This window comes from Phoxinus phoxinus, assembly GCF_949152265.1.
Source record: "Phoxinus phoxinus genome assembly, chromosome: 20".
Classification (NCBI taxonomy): domain Eukaryota; kingdom Metazoa; phylum Chordata; class Actinopteri; order Cypriniformes; family Leuciscidae; genus Phoxinus; species Phoxinus phoxinus.
In genome coordinates, this window is record NC_136895.1 from 32,610,538 (window position 1) to 32,628,868 (window position 18,331).

General features: G+C 35.2%; 2 protein-coding genes across 5 annotated transcripts in view; one reads left to right on the plus strand and one right to left on the minus strand.

Annotated features, from left to right (window-relative positions):
* nckipsd (NCK interacting protein with SH3 domain) overlaps positions 1–3,378 on the minus strand; it is a gene marked incomplete at its 5' end in the record, with an annotated part of 52,167 nt that extends 48,789 nt beyond the window's left edge. Inside the window, one exon of the mRNA XM_079592231.1 lies at positions 3,208–3,378. Within this exon, the coding sequence (XP_079448357.1) occupies positions 3,208–3,378 (171 nt within the window). The remainder of the gene's footprint in view (positions 1–3,207) is intronic.
* A 447-nt stretch (positions 3,379–3,825) lies between these two features.
* Positions 3,826–18,292, plus strand: ndufaf3 (NADH:ubiquinone oxidoreductase complex assembly factor). Of its 4 annotated transcripts, none has more exons than XR_013795237.1 (5): positions 3,826–3,959; positions 5,144–5,336; positions 5,414–5,480; positions 17,759–18,010; positions 18,089–18,292. XR_013795237.1 is itself a non-coding variant. In XM_079592263.1 (5 exons), the coding sequence occupies exons 1-4, from the start codon at positions 3,871–3,873 to the stop codon at positions 17,973–17,975; spliced, it is 453 nt and encodes a 150-aa protein (XP_079448389.1). In that variant the 5' UTR covers positions 3,826–3,870; the 3' UTR covers positions 17,976–18,010; positions 18,089–18,292. The 4 variants fall into 4 exon arrangements, 3 of the variants coding, with proteins under 3 accessions (XP_079448389.1, XP_079448387.1, XP_079448388.1); XM_079592263.1 differs by having other exon boundaries at positions 5,414–5,518; positions 17,910–18,010; XM_079592261.1 differs by having other exon boundaries at positions 17,910–18,010.
* The last annotated feature ends 39 nt before the right edge of the window (positions 18,293–18,331 follow it).

Sequence of the window (18,331 nt, forward strand, 5' to 3'; positions counted from 1 at the left end):
GCGTAAATCATGTACGGTTTACCTTCATGTTTGATTCGGAAAGAGATATCTAGCGTTTGTTGATCAAGAAACATAAACACCTGACGCCGAAAAGACAACACGTGTTTCAATGCTTCATTCCTACACCTCAAAGGAATCATTTTCACTTCGCTGGCCATTTTTCCAAACCTCAACAATTCTTTTTCAGTGTCACTATTTAATATAAAGGGCGGCACGTTCGAAATCGTAACTCTAATAGATTGCGATACAAGCGGTGACACAACAGTAAACGCTCCATTCACCCAAACGCCGGTTTCAGTAAGTTCACTCACCAAACTTTCATCTTTAAGGAAAACCACCACGGCTTTGTTCATCCCTGACGCTGAGATTATATTTCCATATCCAATCTGTTCACCAACAGCGACAAGCACGTCTTCCACATTAGAATCCGCGTCAGGCACACATCTAACTCCATGGCGGAGCGAGAGTGAGGCTACCCCACTCGGGCGAGCCTCCATCTCAGCCTCCGCCACGAAGCCGAAAAACTTCCGAGAACCGAAGCGTAATTGATGCTCGAAATTAAGTTAATAAAAATATACACAAAGCAAAAGAAAACATAAAGGAAGAAAATACGAAAAAATAAACAAAAAGAAATTTAGAAACAAAGTAGAAAAAAACTAATTCGCTCTTCTCACCCGTTTGTTGCTCCCATAACCCAAAACCCCCAGCATGCAAAGCAAGAGAGAGAGAGAGAGAGAGAGAGAGAGAGAGAGAGAGAGAGAGAGAGGAGAGAGAGAGAGAGAGAGAGAGAGAGAGAGAGAGAGAGAGAGAGAGAGAGAGAGAGAGAGAGAGAGAGAGAGAGAGAGAGAGAGAGAGAGAGAGAGAGAGAGAGAGAGAGAGAAGAGAGACTTTTTTGACTTTTAGGTCATGACATATAAATGACATACAAAACCTCCCTGATCATCAGCTTCACATATAAAACCATCAACTCCCCACACATGAAAAAAAGAATCAACATCATTGATGAGGCTAAAATACGCATACTCCATCGTTAATCTCTTCGTTATAAAACCTCTCATCATCAAAACAGTGTCCACGCTTTCCCTCCCTTCTACTTTATTCCTTCTTGTACACCAAATTGCCAACTTTGCTGCACCAAACAAGAAATTTAATAAAACCACTTTGGATTTATGTTTTGTTGAATATTTGGGACCAAAAATAAACAAATCTTGATTAAACCTTCCCACAAGCTGCATACTCCAGCTTTCCATTAAACCCAGAATTTGATCTAAACGTGGACACTCAATAAAAAGATGAAAAACAGTTTCAGACACCCCACAAAAAGGACAACCCTCATCGTCTGAGACATTAAGGAGTGCTTTGTGTCTATTCGTACCTAAAGTCCCATGCACAATTCTCCACTGGAGATCCCCCACCCTCTTTTCAATGGGGCTTTTGTACATGGACCGCCAGCTACCTCTCGGGGAAGAGCCTGAATCAAACACCATTGTCCATTTTGTAGCTTTTACATCCTTAAGATGTTGAAAATGTATGGTTTTTACACAAGCTCTGTAAAGTGTTACTCTGCTCAAAATACTAAAGCTATTCAGTTCTGGTATATCCATAGAAAGCAACTTTCTGCCATCTTCCTGCCAGTCTTCTCTTTTTATGGAAGCGTGCAGTTCGGGAAAAAGGGCATTATCTCTGGCATCACAGTTCTCCACCGGATAAACTTTCATGAAATCCCTTATAGAAACAGGGAGGGCCTCCTCAAGATCATCCAGCATCCTCTTGATAAGACGTTCAGACCTGAAGCCCAACTTTTGTGCCAACTCCTCTACAGAAATCCAGCTCAGTCCCCTGCGTAGGTGGCATATTTTGGAGACTCCAGCCTTCAACATTGCTGACCGAACAGTGACAGAGCTCAACAACTCAACAGAGATAAGTGGATTGAAAAACAAAGGCTCTTCATACACCCACTGATTGGATCCTTCCCTTTCTCTTGAAAATGATAGAGTCTTCCAAGCTTGCAAAACACTCTGGTAGAAACCAGCCAATCCTTCCAATGCAAGTCCATCCAAGGACATGACAAACAATTGCTTGTCCAACCCCATTCTTCTGGTTTTTTGCAACAAAGCACATGCTACGTCCATCCACTGCTGATGCTGATAATATAAAAGACGCTGTGCCACTTGCAGACGGAAAACAGCAATCCTGGAACAAATGTCAATTAATCCTTGACCTCCCTCATGAATTGGAAGGTATAGGACAGCAGCTTTTAGCCAGTGTTGTCCTGACCAGAAGAATTTTACAAGAGTCTTTTGAATTTCTTCAATTATATTTTTTGGAGGATCCAGAACCATCATCTTATGCCAAAGGGTGGAAGCTATAAGATTGTTGGCTATCAGGACTCTTCCCCTATAAGATAGCTGGGGTAGCAGCCATCGCCATTTAGACAACTTTGCAAGCACTGCCTCTACTAATCCCTCCCAATTCTTCATCCTACATTCATCTTTACCAAGATACACTCCTAAGAATTTAAACCCAGACTTTCCCCACTTAACATTTTCTGGTAATTCAGGTAAAGAGTTTCCTTCAGACCCACACCACAACGCCTCTGTTTTTTGCCAATTAAGTTTAGCGGATGATGCTCCTTCATAAACCTTTAGAGCTTCCTTTACTACCTGGACATCATGCGTATTCCTAACCATAACAGTTATATCGTCAGCATAAGCTGAAAGTGTACAGTGTGTGTGTGTGTGTGTACAGTGTGTGTGTGTGTGTACAGTGTGTGTGTGTGTGTGTGTGTGTGTGTGTACAGTGTGTGTGTGTGTGTGTGTACAGTGTGTGTGTGTGTACAGTGTGTGTGTGTGTGTGTATATATAGGGTGAGACGCAGTAAAACGACTCTACCCGCCGGTGTAAACGAGCTCTGATTTCTGCAGAATATGCAGAAAAATATTAAAAAAAATTAAATAGATGTCATTAATGTAAAAAATAAAGTAAAGAAAATATTCTGTTTATGCATGTTGACAACTTATCTAGTTGAACTGACATAAAACGTACAGTTATGAATAGTCTCTGAACTGTCTGTGTGTTTAATCAAAGGGATGTCGTCATCATCATACACTAGGACTGAACGGTTCTGATCGAGTTATGATGATGACGGAGAGGTTATGAGTGAGTTATGATGACGGAGAGGTTATGAGTGAGTGTTATGATCTCTCACCGGGATCTTCTCTATATATGTGGCGGGGATGTATCCCGTCTCCCCGGAGCGGCAGCGCGTCGCGAGCCACCAGTGCGCGCTACTGCGCTCGAGGATGAGGAAAGACTCGCCCGCGGGGAAGCGCAGCGCGTTCCTCTCCGCAGAGCTGAAGGCGAACAACGCGCGATACATCCTCCAACGCTGCGCGTCCGTCACGCGTTAATGGCGCACTCAGAGAACGTTAAAGCCCACGATACATCGTCAAACCCTGACGCGTCCGTCACGCGTTAATGACGCACTCGGAGAACAGAAGAAGCGCGATCATAAAACCTTCAGATCATGTGAACGCGCGAGTCGGTGAACCGCAGCCCGTGTCCCGTAAACACGTCAGCGGGCGCGCGCACTGGCTGTCACGCGCCCTGCAGGAAAAATAATCGTGCTTAGAGTCTGTGTACAGCTGATTCACGTTAATCACAGAGATTGAATAGTATTATTGTCATGCTTCAATAAAACAATATAGCTGAAAACTGAAATGTGAAAGAGAACACAATCATATATAGTAGTATGACGCTGTTAGATTTTAAACATAATGATATGCAGGGGAGATATGTCATCCGGCGGAGGATGTTGTGTGTTCCAGTCAAATGTGTCCGTGTGCACGCGAGTGCGTGAGTTCCGCGCATCATGGCCGCTGCGAGCTGCGCGAGGTTGCTGTCCCCGCGATGCGTCCACGGACTCCGGCTCGGTTCCAGGGTTCTGCCAGCGCTGACCCGGTATGATGCAGATGCGCGTGCATGTGTCCTGGTGTGTTTGACGCGGAGAATCACTCTAGTGTGCCTGATCGTGTGGTTTACTATAGTACGTGAAGCAATATTAGAGAGCAGTATATGCTACATTGTCACATGACCTTTTCATATTAGGTTTAATTAGCATGCTTAAGTCGTGTCCAGCTATCTCAGAAGTAAAATTATTTCTATATGATTAATACAATTGTTTAAAATCTTCTATGAAAAAAAATAAAGTGTTATCAGTCTTAAATAATGAGTTAAGAAAGAAATGTCAAAGTCACGGCTGAAATGCTACGTATGCAAATTGATTAATTTAATTAAAAAATGGAAGGTCAAGTCAAGCGCTTATGTGAGCTGCTGCCCCGCCCCCTGTCCAAAAGAGGGCGGAGCCTGTGCAGCTCGTGCCCCGCCTCGGTTAGGTTTTGATCATCATCTCTATCACGCTCACGTGACATTTGCAGTTCTTCATCATCATGAAAGTTTATGATCTGCGTGCGTTTTAAAGCCACATCAACACAGTCGTTCTGTCTGAACACAAACCGCATATTAGATCTGTGTATTAAAGTGACCGCAGTGTAATGTACAGAAACTACTGCTGTACAGTTAAAGGATAATTCCGGTATTTAACACCTTGAGTGTATATTGTAGTTTGTTTTGGATGAACAAGAGTGGTGGACAACATCTTTTTGACAATGGTTCCTCTCTCGAGTTTTTGACTATAATAGAATTGACCATGGACCCATTTAACATTGGAGTCAATGGCCATGTCCGAAAATGTAATTAAAACAGCCAATAATGTTCGTTTACAAAACTGTGCAACTCACCGAGTGGTTAGCAATGTTAAATGGGTCCATGGCCAATTCTATTATAGTCAAAAACTCGAGAGAGGAACCATTGTCAAAAAAATGTTGTCCACCACTCTTGTTCATCCAAAACAAACTACAATATAGACTCAAGGTGTTAAATACCGGAATTATCCTTTAATATGAAGCAAACAACTGAAGAGAAACAGGAGTCACTCGCTGCTCTTGCCTGAATAACTCGAGTAGCTCTAACGAGAATACCGCCGCATGTGTGACGTCACCAACGGCTGGCCCCGAGTCGCTGCTGTACGCTCACTGCCGACACACACTTATGTCCCCTTCAGTGATGTGTGTGTGCTCCTGTAGGGCGTCCCCCGCGCGCAGCCACATCCTCGGCCCCGCGGACGACGCGCTGTACCAGAGGACCTCGGTGTCCGTGATGCAGCGGGAGCCCGACGGGGCCATCATCTACAGCTACAGCCCCAGGGGATTCAACGTCAGCGGCAACCACGTGCTGGGCCCGTGCGCCCTGGTGCCGCCCGCCATCCTGCAGTGGAACGTGAGCTAGCGGTCGGACGCGCACAGGTACTCATGCTGCACGCTAGCTGCGCGCTCACTGCTGTGTTTGTGTCGCAGGTGGGCCATCACGCCGACATCACGGCCGAGAGCTTGTCTCTGTTCCATCTGCTGGAGCCGCGCGTCGGTGAGCACACGCACACCAGCGCCCCCTCCTGGCCTCGGGTGCAGTAACACTGACCTCTTCACATCTCTGCTAATCGCAGCTCACACACGTACAGCTGTTCTCATTCACATGTTCTGTCAGACAACCAAACCAGTGTGAAATAATGACTGGCTACATGCTAACCCAGGCGCGCGGGAAGTCATTTTCGACAGGGGGTGCTGGCGGCGGCGGCGGCGGGGTGGGGATACTGACACACAATCAAAGACAGTACAGTTTATTCCCCGTGCTATACAGTTCTGCAGGCAGGGGCGTTTGTTTACAAAACAGGGTGGGTCGTTAGGCAGCTTAGGGGGGTTCGGGGGCATGCTCCCCCGTGAAATTTTGGATTTCTCGGACCTACATATGTGCATTTTAAGGTGTTTGAAGGCCAACAAATTGGAATACAATAGAAGCAAATAATGAATAAAAATACGTTTATTTGTATTATGTACAAACTTTTGTTTCGTCATGTTTTCATAGCTCAATAGCGTTTCGGTGTGCTCAGATGTGCGCGCGCTGCAGTCGCTAGGAAACATGCACAGACGCGCGCGGACATGGATTTCTGTCGCGCAGGAATGTTTATTTTAAAACAACCACAAGTAGATTAAGTGTTCATAAACCGCATAACGGCCAAAAAAAGGCCTAAGTGCCACAAAGTAACAGACTATGCAAATCTGTCTTATCCGAGGGACATTCTTAAACGCTTAACGATCCTTTATATAAATCTGGGCCTGCATGGCAGCAGGAAAAAGACGCAGAGATGTAAGACACCGTGTCTCTACCTTACGATGATTTCGGTACACCAAAGGTACCGGGAAGTTCGCCGGCGGGAACTACAGTAGCTTGTCCTGCTCGTAGTAGTTGCGCAACTTGAGTGTGCGTGCTGCGTAGGCGCGTCAAGGCACATCTGATTGGCTAATACTACACACTGAAGATAAATTAAATAATTTTTAATTAAATAATAACTAAAATGATCCATCTCTTCATCCCACACACCAAACGTGACATACAAAATGTCGTGGAACAGAAACAACAACCAGAAATATTTATAAGCTATCATTTTATTGTCATCACAGTTTGCCAAAGGGGGTGCTGCAGCGCTAACAGGGGGTGCTGCAGCACCTGCAGCACCCCTAGTTCCCGCGTCCATGTGCTAACCAGCAGGTTTTGTGGGGTTGTGAAAAGAGTTGCAGCGCTGTACACTGAGGCTAGTCAGTATGCAGGGTTCTATTAGCATGAATGACATGCTATTATAGTTTTTGTTTCTGCATTTTCATTATTTTAGTTAACTTTGTTTTAAAGTTTTATTAGTTTTTGTTTGTTTGTATAGGTTTTCATTCATTTCTATTTCGGTTTTAAATATTTTAGTACAAGTTAAACTAAATGACAATGAGAACTGTTACCTTGGCAACTAGCTGAGATAAAATAAGTTTTTATTTATTTATTTATTTCATTTCTAAGGAGCCCCACATATGATATTCAGAAATAAATATGTATATCGTGGCCACGAATAAGCAATTCGTTCCCACGACTTACTAATACAACAGCACGTTTTATAATAACAGTACGATATAGTAATTCTTTCCCTTTTTAGTAAATTGTGCGTACGATATAGTAATTCTTTCCCTTTTTAGTAAATTGTGCGTACGATATAGTAATTCTTTCCCTTTTTAGTAAATTGTGTGTACGATATAGTAATTCTTTCCCTTTTTAGTAAATTGTGCGTACGATATAGTAATTCTTTCCCTTTTTAGTAAATTGTGCGTACGATATAGTAATTCTTTCCCTTTTTAGTAAATTGTGTGTACGATATAGTAATTCTTTCCCTTTTTAGTAAATTGTGCGTACGATATAGTAATTCTTTCCTTTTTTAGTAAATTGTGTGTACGATATAGTAATTCTTTCCCTTTTTAGTAAATTGTGCCTACGCTATAGTAATTCTTTCCCTTTTTTAGTAAATTGTGTGTACGATATAGTAATTCTTTCCCTTTTTAGTAAATTGTGCGTACGATATAGTAATTCTTTCCCTTTTTAGTAAATTGTGCGTACGATATAGTAATTCTTTCCCTTTTTAGTAAATTGTGTGTACGATATAGTAATTCTTTCCCTTTTTAGTAAATTGTGCGTACGATATAGTAATTCTTTCCTTTTTTAGTAAATTGTGTGTACGATATAGTAATTCTTTCCCTTTTTAGTAAATTGTGCCTACGCTATAGTAATTCTTTCCCTTTTTTAGTAAATTGTGTGTACGATATAGTAATTCTTTCCCTTTTTAGTAAATTGTGCCTACGCTATAGTAATTCTTTCCCTTTTTAGTAAATTGTGCTTACGATATAGTAATTCTTTCCCTTTTTTAGTAAATTGTGCGTACGATATAGTAATTCTTTCCCTTTTTAGTAAATTGTGCGTACGATATAGTAATTCTTTCCCTTTTTTAGTAAATTGTGCGTACGATATAGTAATTCTTTCCCTTTTTAGTAAATTGTGTGTATGATATAGTAATTCTTTCCCTTTTTTAGTAAATTGTGCGTACGATATAGTAATTCTTTCCCTTTTTTAGTAAATTGTGCGTACGATATAGTAATTCTTTCCCTTTTTAGTAAATTGTGTGTACGATATAGTAATTCTTTCCCTTTTTAGTAAATTGTGTGTACGATATAGTAATTCTTTCCCTTTTTTAGTAAATTGTGCGTACGATATAGTAATTCTTTCCCTTTTTTAGTAAATTGTGCGTACGATATAGTAATTCTTTCCCTTTTTAGTAAATTGTGCGTACGATATAGTAATTCTTTCCCTTTTTAGTAAATTGTGCGTACGATATAGTAATTCTTTCCCTTTTTTAGTAAATTGTGCGTACGATATAGTAATTCTTTCCCTTTTTTAGTAAATTGTGCGTACGATATAGTAATTCTTTCCCTTTTTTAGTAAATTGTGCGTACGATATAGTAATTCTTTCCCTTTTTAGTAAATTGTGCGTACGATATAGTAATTCTTTCCCTTTTTTAGTAAATTGTGCGTACGATATAGTAATTCTTTCCCTTTTTAGTAAATTGTGGGTACGATATAGTAATTCTTTCCCTTTTTAGTAAATTGTGTGTACGATATAGTAATTCTTTCCCTTTTTAGTAAATTGTGCGTACGATATAGTAATTCTTTCCCTTTTTAGTAAATTGTGTGTACGATATAGTAATTCTTTCCCTTTTTTAGTAAATTGTGCGTACGATATAGTAATTCTTTCCCTTTTTAGTAAATTGTGTGTACGATATAGTAATTCTTTCCCTTTTTTAGTAAATTGTGCGTACGATATAGTAATTCTTTCCCTTTTTTAGTAAATTGTGCGTACGATATAGTAATTCTTTCCCTTTTTTAGTAAATTTGTGTACGATATAGTAATTCTTTCCCTTTTTTAGTAAATTGTGCGTACGATATAGTAATTCTTTCCCTTTTTTAGTAAATTGTGCGTACGATATAGTAATTCTTTCCCTTTTTTAGTAAATTGTGTGTACGCTATAGTAATTCTTTCCCTTTTTTAGTAAATTGTGTGTACGATATAGTAATTCTTTCCCTTTTTAGTAAATTGTGCGTACGATATAGTAATTCTTTCCCTTTTTTAGTAAATTGTGCGTACGATATAGTAATTCTTTCCCTTTTTTAGTAAATTGTGCGTACGATATAGTAATTCTTTCCCTTTTTTAGTAAATTGTGTGTACGATATAGTAATTCTTTCCCTTTTTTAGTAAATTGTGCCTACGCTATAGTAATTCTTTCCCTTTTTTAGTAAATTGTGCGTACGATATAGTAATTCTTTCCCTTTTTAGTAAATTGTGTGTACGATATAGTAATTCTTTCCCTTTTTAGTAAATTGTGCGTACGATATAGTAATTCTTTCCCTTTTTTAGTAAATTGTGCGTACGATATAGTAATTATTTCCCTTTTTTAGTAAATTGTGCGTACGATATAGTAATTCTTTCCCTTTTTTAGTAAATTGTGTGTACGATATAGTAATTCTTTCCCTTTTTTAGTAAATTGTGCCTATGCTATAGTAATTCTTTCCCTTTTTTAGTAAATTGTGTGTACGATATAGTAATTCTTTCCCTTTTTAGTAAATTGTGCCTACGCTATAGTAATTCTTTCCCTTTTTTAGTAAATTGTGTGTACGATATAGTAATTCTTTCCCTTTTTAGTAAATTGTGCCTACGCTATAGTAATTCTTTCCCTTTTTTAGTAAATTGTGCGTACGATATAGTAATTCTTTCCCTTTTTTAGTAAATTGTGTGTACGATATAGTAATTCTTTCCCTTTTTAGTAAATTGTGCCTACGCTATAGTAATTCTTTCCCTTTTTAGTAAATTGTGCTTACGATATAGTAATTCTTTCCCTTTTTTAGTAAATTGTGCGTACGATATAGTAATTCTTTCCCTTTTTAGTAAATTGTGCGTACGATATAGTAATTCTTTCCCTTTTTTAGTAAATTGTGCGTACGATATAGTAATTCTTTCCCTTTTTAGTAAATTGTGTGTATGATATAGTAATTCTTTCCCTTTTTTAGTAAATTGTGCGTACGATATAGTAATTCTTTCCCTTTTTTAGTAAATTGTGCGTACGATATAGTAATTCTTTCCCTTTTTAGTAAATTGTGTGTACGATATAGTAATTCTTTCCCTTTTTAGTAAATTGTGTGTACGATATAGTAATTCTTTCCCTTTTTTAGTAAATTGTGCGTACGATATAGTAATTCTTTCCCTTTTTTAGTAAATTGTGCGTACGATATAGTAATTCTTTCCCTTTTTAGTAAATTGTGCGTACGATATAGTAATTCTTTCCCTTTTTAGTAAATTGTGCGTACGATATAGTAATTCTTTCCCTTTTTTAGTAAATTGTGCGTACGATATAGTAATTCTTTCCCTTTTTTAGTAAATTGTGCGTACGATATAGTAATTCTTTCCCTTTTTTAGTAAATTGTGCGTACGATATAGTAATTCTTTCCCTTTTTAGTAAATTGTGCGTACGATATAGTAATTCTTTCCCTTTTTTAGTAAATTGTGCGTACGATATAGTAATTCTTTCCCTTTTTAGTAAATTGTGCGTACGATATAGTAATTCTTTCCCTTTTTAGTAAATTGTGTGTACGATATAGTAATTCTTTCCCTTTTTAGTAAATTGTGCGTACGATATAGTAATTCTTTCCCTTTTTAGTAAATTGTGTGTACGATATAGTAATTCTTTCCCTTTTTTAGTAAATTGTGCGTACGATATAGTAATTCTTTCCCTTTTTAGTAAATTGTGTGTACGATATAGTAATTCTTTCCCTTTTTTAGTAAATTGTGCGTACGATATAGTAATTCTTTCCCTTTTTTAGTAAATTGTGCGTACGATATAGTAATTCTTTCCCTTTTTTAGTAAATTTGTGTACGATATAGTAATTCTTTCCCTTTTTTAGTAAATTGTGCGTACGATATAGTAATTCTTTCCCTTTTTTAGTAAATTGTGCGTACGATATAGTAATTCTTTCCCTTTTTTAGTAAATTGTGTGTACGCTATAGTAATTCTTTCCCTTTTTTAGTAAATTGTGTGTACGATATAGTAATTCTTTCCCTTTTTAGTAAATTGTGCGTACGATATAGTAATTCTTTCCCTTTTTTAGTAAATTGTGCGTACGATATAGTAATTCTTTCCCTTTTTTAGTAAATTGTGCGTACGATATAGTAATTCTTTCCCTTTTTTAGTAAATTGTGTGTACGATATAGTAATTCTTTCCCTTTTTTAGTAAATTGTGCCTACGCTATAGTAATTCTTTCCCTTTTTTAGTAAATTGTGCGTACGATATAGTAATTCTTTCCCTTTTTAGTAAATTGTGTGTACGATATAGTAATTCTTTCCCTTTTTAGTAAATTGTGCGTACGATATAGTAATTCTTTCCCTTTTTTAGTAAATTGTGCGTACGATATAGTAATTATTTCCCTTTTTTAGTAAATTGTGCGTACGATATAGTAATTCTTTCCCTTTTTTAGTAAATTGTGTGTACGATATAGTAATTCTTTCCCTTTTTTAGTAAATTGTGCCTATGCTATAGTAATTCTTTCCCTTTTTTAGTAAATTGTGTGTACGATATAGTAATTCTTTCCCTTTTTTAGTAAATTGTGCGTACGATATAGTAATTCTTTCCCTTTTTTAGTAAATTGTGTGTACGATATAGTAATTCTTTCCCTTTTTTAGTAAATTGTGCGTACGATATAGTAATTCTTTCCCTTTTTTAGTAAATTGTGTGTACGATATAGTAATTCTTTCCCTTTTTTAGTAAATTGTGTGTACGATATAGTAATTCTTTCCCTTTTTTAGTAAATTGTGCGTACGATATAGTAATTCTTTCCCTTTTTTAGTAAATTGTGTGTACGATATAGTAATTCTTTCCCTTTTTTAGTAAATTGTGTGTACGATATAGTAATTCTTTCCCTTTTTTAGTAAATTGTGCGTACGATATAGTAATTCTTTCCCTTTTTTAGTAAATTGTGTGTACGATATAGTAATTCTTTCCCTTTTTTAGTAAATTGTGCCTACGCTATAGTAATTCTTTCCCTTTTTTAGTAAATTGTGCGTACGATGTAGTAATTCTTTCCCTTTTTAGTAAATTGTGCGTACGATATAGTAATTCTTTCCCCTTTTAAGTAAATTGTGCGTACGATATAGTAATTCTTTCCCTTTTTTAGTAAATTGTGTGTACGATACAGTAATTCTTTCCCTTTTTTAGTAAATTGTGTGTACGATATAGTAATTCTTTCCCTTTTTTAGTAAATTGTGCGTACGATATAGTAATTCTTTCCCTTTTTTAGTAAATTGTGCGTACAATGTAGTAATTATTTCCCTTTTTTAGTAAATTGTGCGTACGATATAGTAATTCTTTCCCCTTTTAAGTAAATTGTGCGTACGATATAGTAATTCTTTCCCTTTTTTAGTAAATTGTGTGTACGATATAGTAATTCTTTCCCTTTTTTAGTAAATTGTGCGTACGATATAGTAATTCTTTCCCTTTTTTAGTAAATTGTGTGTACGATATAGTAATTCTTTCCCTTTTTAGTAAATTGTGCGTACGATATAGTAATTCTTTCCATTTTTTTAGTAAATTGTGCGTACGATACAGTAATTCTTTCCCTTTTTTAGTAAATTGTGCGTACGATATAGTAATTCTTTCCCTTTTTAGTAAATTGTGTGTACGATATAGTAATTCTTTCCCTTTTTAGTAAATTGTGTGTACGATATAGTAATTCTTTCCCTTTTTTAGTAAATTGTGCGTACGATATAGTAATTCTTTCCCTTTTTTAGTAAATTGTGTGTACGATATAGTAATTCTTTCCCTTTTTAGTAAATTGTGTGTACGATATAGTAATTCTTTCCCTTTTTTAGTAAATTGTGCGTACGATATAGTAATTCTTTCCCTTTTTTAGTAAATTGTGTGTACGATATAGTAATTATTTCCCTTTTTAGTAAATTGTGTGTACGATATAGTAATTCTTTCCCTTTTTAGTAAATTGTGTGTACGATATAGTAATTCTTTCCCTTTTTAGTAAATTGTGTGTACGATATAGTAATTCTTTCCCTTTTTAGTAAATTGTGTGTACGATATAGTAATTCTTTCCCTTTTTTAGTAAATTGTGCGTACGATATAGTAATTCTTTCCCTTTTTTAGTAAATTGTGTGTACGATATAGTAATTCTTTCCCTTTTTAGTAAATTGTGTGTACGATATAGTAATTCTTTCCCTTTTTTAGTAAATTGTGCGTACGATATAGTAATTCTTTCCCTTTTTTAGTAAATTGTGTGTACGATATAGTAATTATTTCCCTTTTTAGTAAATTGTGTGTACGATATAGTAATTCTTTCCCTTTTTAGTAAATTGTGTGTACGATATAGTAATTCTTTCCCTTTTTAGTAAATTGTGTGTACGATATAGTAATTCTTTCCCTTTTTAGTAAATTGTGTGTACGATATAGTAATTCTTTCCCTTTTTAGTAAATTGTGTGTACGATATAGTAATTCTTTCCCTTTTTAGTAAATTGTGTATACGATATAGTAATTCTTTCCCTTTTTTAGTAAATTGTGCGTACGATATAGTAATTCTTTCCCTTTTTAGTAAATTGTGTGTACGATATAGTAATTCTTTCCCTTTTTTAGTAAATTGTGTGTACGATATAGTAATTCTTTCCCTTTTTAGTAAATTGTGTGTACGATATAGTAATTCTTTCCCTTTTTAGTAAATTGTGTGTACGATATAGTAATTCTTTCCCTTTTTAGTAAATTGTGTGTACGATATAGTAATTCTTTCCCTTTTTAGTAAATTGTGTGTACGATATAGTAATTCTTTCCCTTTTTTAGTAAATTGTGTGTACGATATAGTAATTCTTTCCCTTTTTAGTAAATTGTGTGTACGATATAGTAATTCTTTCCCTTTTTAGTAAATTGTGCGTACGATATAGTAATTCTTTCCCTTTTTTAGTAAATTGTGCGTACGATATAGTAATTCTTTCCCTTTTTTAGTAAATTGTGTGTACGATATAGTAATTCTTTCCCTTTTTTAGTAAATTGTGCCTACGCTATAGTAATTCTTTCCCTTTTTTAGTAAATTGTGTGTACGATATAGTAATTCTTTCCCTTTTTTAGTAAATTGTGTGTACGATATAGTAATTCTTTCCCTTTTTTAGTAAATTGTGTGTACGATATAGTAATTCTTTCCCTTTTTTAGTAAATTGTGTGTACGATATAGTAATTCTTTCCCTTTTTTAGTAAATTGTGCCCACGCTATAGTAATTCTTTCCCTTTTTTAGTACATTGTGTGTACGATATAGTAATTCTTTGCCTTTTTTAGTAAATTGTGCCTACGCTATAGTAATTCTTTCCCTTTTTTAGTAAATTGTGTGTACGCTATAGTAATTCTTTCCCTTTTTAGTAAATTGTGTGTACGATATAGTAATTCTTTCCCTTTTTTAGTAAATTGTGTGTACGATATAGTAATTCTTTCCCTTTTTTAGTAAATTGTGTGTACGATATAGTAATTCTTTCCCTTTTTTAGTAAATTGTGTGTACGATATAGTAATTCTTTCCCTTTTTTAGTAAATTGTGTGTACGATATAGTAATTCTTTCCCTTTTTTAGTAAATTGTGTGTACGATATAGTAATTCTTTCCCTTTTTAGTAAATTGTGCGTACGATATAGTAATTCTTTCCCTTTTTTAGTAAATTGTGCGTACGATATAGTAATTCTTTCCCTTTTTTAGTAAATTGTGTGTACGATATAGTAATTCTTTCCCTTTTTAAGTAAATTGTGCGTACGATATAGTAATTCTTTCCCTTTTTTAGTAAATTGTGTGTACGATACAGTAATTCTTTCCCTTTTTTAGTAAATTGTGTGTACGATATAGTAATTCTTTCCCTTTTTTAGTAAATTGTGCCTACGCTATAGTAATTCTTTCCCTTTTTTAGTAAATTGTGTGTACGATATGGTAATTCTTTCCCTTTTTAGTAAATTGTGTGTACGATATAGTAATTATTTCCCTTTTTTAGTAAATTGTGCGTACGATATAGTAATTCTTTCCCTTTTTTAGTAAATTGTGTGTACGATATAGTAATTCTTTCCCTTTTTAGTAAATTGTGTGTACGATATAGTAATTCTTTCCCTTTTTAGTAAATTGTGTGTACGTTATGGTAATTCTTTCCCTTTTTAGTAAATTATGTGTACGATATAGTAATTCTTTCCCTTTTTAGTAAATTGTGTGTACGATATAGTAATTCTTTCCCTTTTTTAGTAAATTGTGTGTACGATATAGTAATTATTTCCCTTTTTTAGTAAATTGTGCGTACGATATAGTAATTCTTTCCCTTTTTTAGTAAATTGTGCGTACGATATAGTAATTCTTTCCCTTTTTAGTAAATTGTGTGTACGATATAGTAATTCTTTCCCTTTTTAGTAAATTATGTGTACGATATAGTAATTCTTTCCCTTTTTAGTAAATTGTGTGTACGATATAGTAATTCTTTCCCTTTTTTAGTAAATTGTGTGTACGATATAGTAATTCTTTCCCTTTTTAGTAAATTGTGTGTACGATATAGTAATTCTTTCCCTTTTTTAGTAAATTGTGTGTACGATATAGTAATTCTTTCCCCTTTTTAGTAAATTGTGTGTACGATATAGTAATTCTTTCCCTTTTTAGTAAATTGTGTGTACGATATAGTAATTCTTTCCCTTTTTAGTAAATTGTGCGTAAGATATAGTAATTCTTTCCCTTTTTAGTAAATTGTGTGTACGATATAGTAATTCTTTCCCTTTTTAGTAAATTGTGTGTACGATATAGTAATTTCCCTTTTTTAGTAAATTGTGTGTACGATATAGTAATTCTTTCCCTTTTTAGTAAATTGTGTGTACGATATAGTAATTCTTTCCCTTTTTAGTAAATTGTGTGTACGATATAGTAATTCTTTCCCTTTTTAGTAAATTGTGTGTACGATATAGTAATTCTTTCCCTTTTTAGTAAATTGTGTGTACGATATAGTAATTTCCCTTTTTTAGTAAATTGTGTGTACGATATAGTAATTCTTTCCCTTTTTAGTAAATTGTGTGTACGATATAGTAATTCTTTCCCTTTTTAGTAAATTGTGTGTACGATATAGTAATTCTTTCCCTTTTTAGTAAATTGTGTGTATGATATAGTAATTCTTTCCCTTTTTAGTAAATTGTGCGTACGATATAGTAATTCTTTCCCTTTTTAGTAAATTGTGTGTACGATATAGTAATTCTTTCCCTTTTTAGTAAATTGTGTGTACGATATAGTAATTTCCCTTTTTTAGTAAATTGTGTGTACGATATAGTAATTCTTTCCCTTTTTAGTAAATTGTGTGTACGATATAGTAATTCTTTCCCTTTTTTAGTAAATTGTGTGTACGATATAGTAATTATTTCCCTTTTTAGTAAATTGTGTGTACGATATAGTAATTCTTTCCCTTTTTAGTAAATTGTGTGTACGATATAGTAATTCTTTCCCTTTTTAGTAAATTGTGTGTACGATATAGTAATTTCCCTTTTTTAGTAAATTGTGTGTACGATATAGTAATTCTTTCCCTTTTTAGTAAATTGTGTGTACGATATAGTAATTATTTCCCTTTTTAGTAAATTGTGTGTACGATATAGTAATTTCCCTTTTTTAGTAAATTGTGTGTACGATATAGTAATTATTTCCCTTTTTAGTAAATTGTGTGTACGATATAGTAATTCTTTCCCTTTTTAGTAAATTGTGTGTACGATATAGTAATTCTTTCCCTTTTTAGTAAATTGTGTGTACGATATAGTAATTCTTTCCCTTTTTAGTAAATTGTGTGTACGATATGGTAATTCTTTCCCTTTTTAGTAAATTGTGTGTACGATATAGTAATTCTTTCCCTTTTTAGTAAATTGTGTGTACGATATAGTAATTATTTCCCTTTTTTAGTAAATTGTGTGTACGATATAGTAATTCTTTCCCTTTTTTAGTAAATTGTGTGTACGATATAGTAATTATTTCCCTTTTTTAGTAAATTGTGTGTACGATATAGTAATTCTTTCCCTTTTTTAGTAAATTGTGTGTACGATATAGTAATTCTTTCCCTTTTTAGTAAATTGTGTGTACGATATAGTAATTCTTTCCCTTTTTTAGTAAATTGTGCGTACGATATAGTAATTCTTTCCTTTTTTAGTAAATTGTGCGTACGATATAGTAATTTCCCTTTTTTAGTAAATTGTGCGTACGATATAGTAATTCTTTCCCTTTTTTAGTAAATTGTGCGTACGATATAGTAATTCTTTCCCTTTTTAGTAAATTGTGCGTACGATAGAGTAATTCTTTCCCTTTTTTAGTAAATTGTGTGTACGATATAGTAATTCTTTCCCTTTTTTAGTAAATTGTGCGTACGATATAGTAATTCTTTCCCTTTTTAGTAAATTGTGCGTACGATATAGTAATTCTTTCCCTTTTTAGTAAATTGTGTGTACGATATAGTAATTCTTTCCCTTTTTTAGTAAATTGTGTGTACGATATAGTAATTCTTTCCCTTTTTAGTAAATTGTGTGTACGATATAGTAATTCTTTCCCTTTTTAGTAAATTGTGTGTACGATATAGTAATTATTTCCCGCTTTTTAAGTAAATTGTGTGTACGATGTAGCAACTGGTTACCTCTTTTTTCAATGTAAATTGTGCGTACGTAATTTATTTATTTAAATAATTTATTCCCTTGTTTTAGTGAAATGGAAACGTGGGAATGAATTGGTTCAAGGTGGCCCTGAAACACATATTTCCCCCTGTCATGTGCGGGGCTCCGTGTATTTCAGTTCATGATTATTTGGAGCAATGAAGAAGATGTTTTAGCTCGTAGTAACTGGATGATGTTGCAGAGGTTCTGGTTGTGGGGACGGGAGCTCGTACTGAACGTCTGGATCCAAGCGTGCTGGATTTCCTGAGGAAGAAAGGCATCGCTGTGGAGGTTCAGGACACGGTAAACGCCTCACGGTCTCCACGCGTTATTAAACATCACGTTAGCGCAGGCTAACCGTTCGAAACTCTTCTCCTGCAGGCGAACGCATGTGCGACCTTCAACTTTCTGTCCAGCGAGAGACGATTGGTTGCAGCCGCTCTGATCCCCCCCCCGGCCTCGAGCGCCGGCGAATGACAGCGGCACGTTTGGTGATGTCATTTCCTCTGGTGTGTCACGTGACCTCTGTAAATGTCTTTATGCTGATGAATGTAGAGTGAATACAGATTAAAGGTATTAACCACTCGTGTGTGTGTGTGTGTGTGTGTGTGTGTGTGTGTGTGT

Excerpts from the sequence above, each read along its gene's own strand:
- ndufaf3 (XM_079592261.1), top strand. The coding sequence starts at position 3,871 with ATGGCCGCTGCGAGCTGCGCGAGGTTGCTGTCCCCGCGATGCGTCCAC. Across the intron at positions 5,481-17,909 it reads TCTGCTGGAGCCGCGCGTCG|AGGTTCTGGTTGTGGGGACG; the intron begins GTGAGCACACGC and ends ATGATGTTGCAG. Across the intron at positions 18,011-18,088 it reads CTGTGGAGGTTCAGGACACG|GCGAACGCATGTGCGACCTT; the intron begins GTAAACGCCTCA and ends CTTCTCCTGCAG.